The 2,684-nt window shown below is 36.8% G+C and overlaps 1 protein-coding gene across 4 annotated transcripts in view; it reads left to right on the top strand.

Moving 5' to 3' along the window:
• Nucleotides 1–2,461, top strand: part of DCP1B (decapping mRNA 1B) — a 42,911-nt gene extending 40,450 nt beyond the window's left edge. For 3 of the 4 annotated variants that reach the window (XM_017804658.1, XM_017804659.1, XM_017804657.1), the window contains exon 9: nt 1,401–2,460. In XM_017804658.1, the coding sequence (XP_017660147.1) occupies nt 1,401–1,481 (81 nt within the window). In that variant the 3' untranslated portion in view covers nt 1,482–2,460. Of the gene's footprint in view, nt 1–1,400 lie in introns of all 4 variants that reach the window. The other variant, XM_017804656.1, reaches the window with a different exon arrangement.
• Nucleotides 2,462–2,684: the final 223 nt, after the last annotated feature.

Raw genomic sequence — 2,684 nt, 5'->3', positions numbered from 1 at the left:
GAGGAATTCAGAATGGAAATTAAAATTGCAGGATGAGTGTGAGCAACTTTAAACTATGGGTTAGATAACATGAATATATACTAGTTCAGCTTAGCATTTGAACTGGAGAATGACACTGAATAAAATTCCTTTTGCTGCAGTTTCTCAGGTTTAATTGTGACAAAGCATTAACAACATTACGAGATGCTTGCTTACTGCTCTGGGATGATGCATAATTATGAATATTTTTTTCCTTAACTTGCCATGTGATGAATATCTGAGGAGTAGAAGTTGAGGAGACATTACATAACTAAAGACCTGGCTACAAAACACAAGACACAGAGACACAGGTTTAAGGGTCCACTTTGTAGGCCAAAACTATGTGCCTGTATGGCTTTGGAATAAAATTAGAAGTTGTTATTGGAATGTTGAAGTTACTTAAAATGCTATTTATATTATAGATCCAGAAAGAAAATAGTATCTTTAACAAATTAGAGGCTTTTCTCATTTTTCCCTGTATTTTTATTTTGGGATTAAAAACAAAATCTCATTATCCTGTCTTTACATACTTTGAGTATCTGGATAGTATACATAAAATTAAAAAGGAAACTAGTCAAGGAAAATTGGGTTTTACCCTCTGTAACTCTGTACTTGTAAAATATATATTTAACCCTGCTTTTCTTGGTGGTAGTTAGGATTAACTGAGTTGCCTGGAAATTATTTACTGCCAATTTGTTAGCTGTCATTTTCCATTATATAAAACAACAATCTTGGATGCTCCTGATTTTCCATAAATATCATCTTGATTGTAATTATCCTCATATGTTTATGTGAGCTACTTATAATATTCTTTCTTAATATGGATTGGCTCATTCTTGCAAATTGTTCTTCAGAAGGAAAAAGTTAAGCAGCAGAGCAAAAGGAGCAGCATCTGTTAGGAGTGTTAAGCCTAAAAGAGCTAAACAAGATGCAAGGATTTGCCCAGGTAGGATTTAGTGTAGGAACAAGACCCAGGGTGTTTCTCTGTTCCCTTAGACGTGCTTGGAATGATGACTGACCTGATGGAGGACACAGTTTAAGGAAATCCCTAGGTCAGTGCTGGTAAAGAGAAGGAATTACAGGGTTGTATTGTCACTGGGTTATCATGCAAGAATAAATCCATGATGAGTCTGGAAAACCTACTCTCTGTGTACTCATTGCTACTTGCTGGGATACAATCACATCCAGTTCTTGTAAGGCTGCTGGCAAGGCTGGGAAATAATACGTATTTTTATGTAAAGGAAATAGCCTTCCTATTGCTGGCTTTTTAAAACAGAGTAAGGCTGAAAAGTATCTGGTCCATAAAATGGAAGAAATGACCTTCTAATCCCTTTACTCCAAGTGCCTATCCAGCTAACAACTACCTGTTTTGTTTTTTTCAGAATGATGACAACTTCTTAAATATTATTTACGAAGCATATCTCTTCAGTGTGAGAAAGGCAGCCATGAAGAAGGCTATGTGAAAGATGATTTATTTTTTTTTTAATTCAATTTCCATTGCTTCCTGAACTCCAGGAAAAAAGATTTCGAAATTTTCAAGTATGTTTATGTTTGAAGAAGTGAATGGTCTTGGGCATGTTGCATACACGTGGATTTTGCACGTTGGCAAAGACATGCTGTACTGAGGAAAAAAAGATTGGAAATGGATTGTGCCTTTAGTGAGGGGAGCATCACAATACTGAAGACTTAATCACAAAATATCTTAAATTATTTTTCTTATCTTGATCCACGCTTAGAATTGGTTTCCCTGCATAAGGACTCAGTTCTCGGGATCCAGTTTCCCTTTTTTTACTTGCAGTGTGGTCATTCATTGACTGGGTATTTTTGTCCTGGATTTTCCCTGAGCCGTCCTGTGCAGCTGTCCCGGTGAACGTGCCCATCCCTGACCACATGGTGGCAATGTTGGACTATTTTTAGGAACGGGTGAAAATCCGGGTGAAATCATGGAATGGAAAGTCTCGGGAAGATTGATCATCGTACTTAGTTGTCTGCAAAGCAGTTTAGATGAAGTGTCATGACTTCCCCCAAAATTTTTGTAGAAAAATCTTTTTCTATTTTGACAAGAATATTTTTAGCTAGATGTAGAAGTGGGATTCTGCAGGTGTTTTGAGGAATTGTGGGGGGGTGGGTTTGTGAATGTACTTGCTATCACATAGCTCTGGGGTTGCACTGGATTCATGTTTCTATTATTCCAGGCCCAATCTGCATTATTATAAGCAATGTGAAAATTTGTTAAGGGGAAGACTACCTGGTGTAAAAATCCTATTAAATTTTTTTTAGCGTGTTCCTGGAGCACAGTGATTTCATTGATCCATTTCTTAAGAAAATAAAAAGGATAATCCCTACTGTGTGTTGATTTCATTTTATTGTACCATGGACTATGTATTTAGGATTGTTGGGTCTCTTGTTTGTATGACTTGAAAAGGTTTTTATGCTTGTCAAGAAGACACATGAGATCTTAAATCAATTAGAATAAATGACTGAAATAATTTTTCACTAGCATCTGCTGCTGAAGTGCCAGTTTACTACACTTTAGGAACACACAGTTGTTGCTGAAGAGGCATTTCTTTTGTGGGCACAGAGAACCCAAACTGCAAGCCATGAGTGATTCTACAGTCTTCTTTACTGTGGGCATTGATGTAGGCACAACTCATTAGCCTCATCTG

Source organism: Lepidothrix coronata, unplaced genomic scaffold, assembly GCF_001604755.1.
Source record: "Lepidothrix coronata isolate B3197 unplaced genomic scaffold, Lepidothrix_coronata-1.0 Scaffold10, whole genome shotgun sequence".
Lineage (NCBI taxonomy): Eukaryota > Metazoa > Chordata > Aves > Passeriformes > Pipridae > Lepidothrix > Lepidothrix coronata.
The sequence above is the reverse complement of the archived record's forward strand: the minus strand, read 5'-3'. Positions and strand labels throughout refer to the sequence as shown.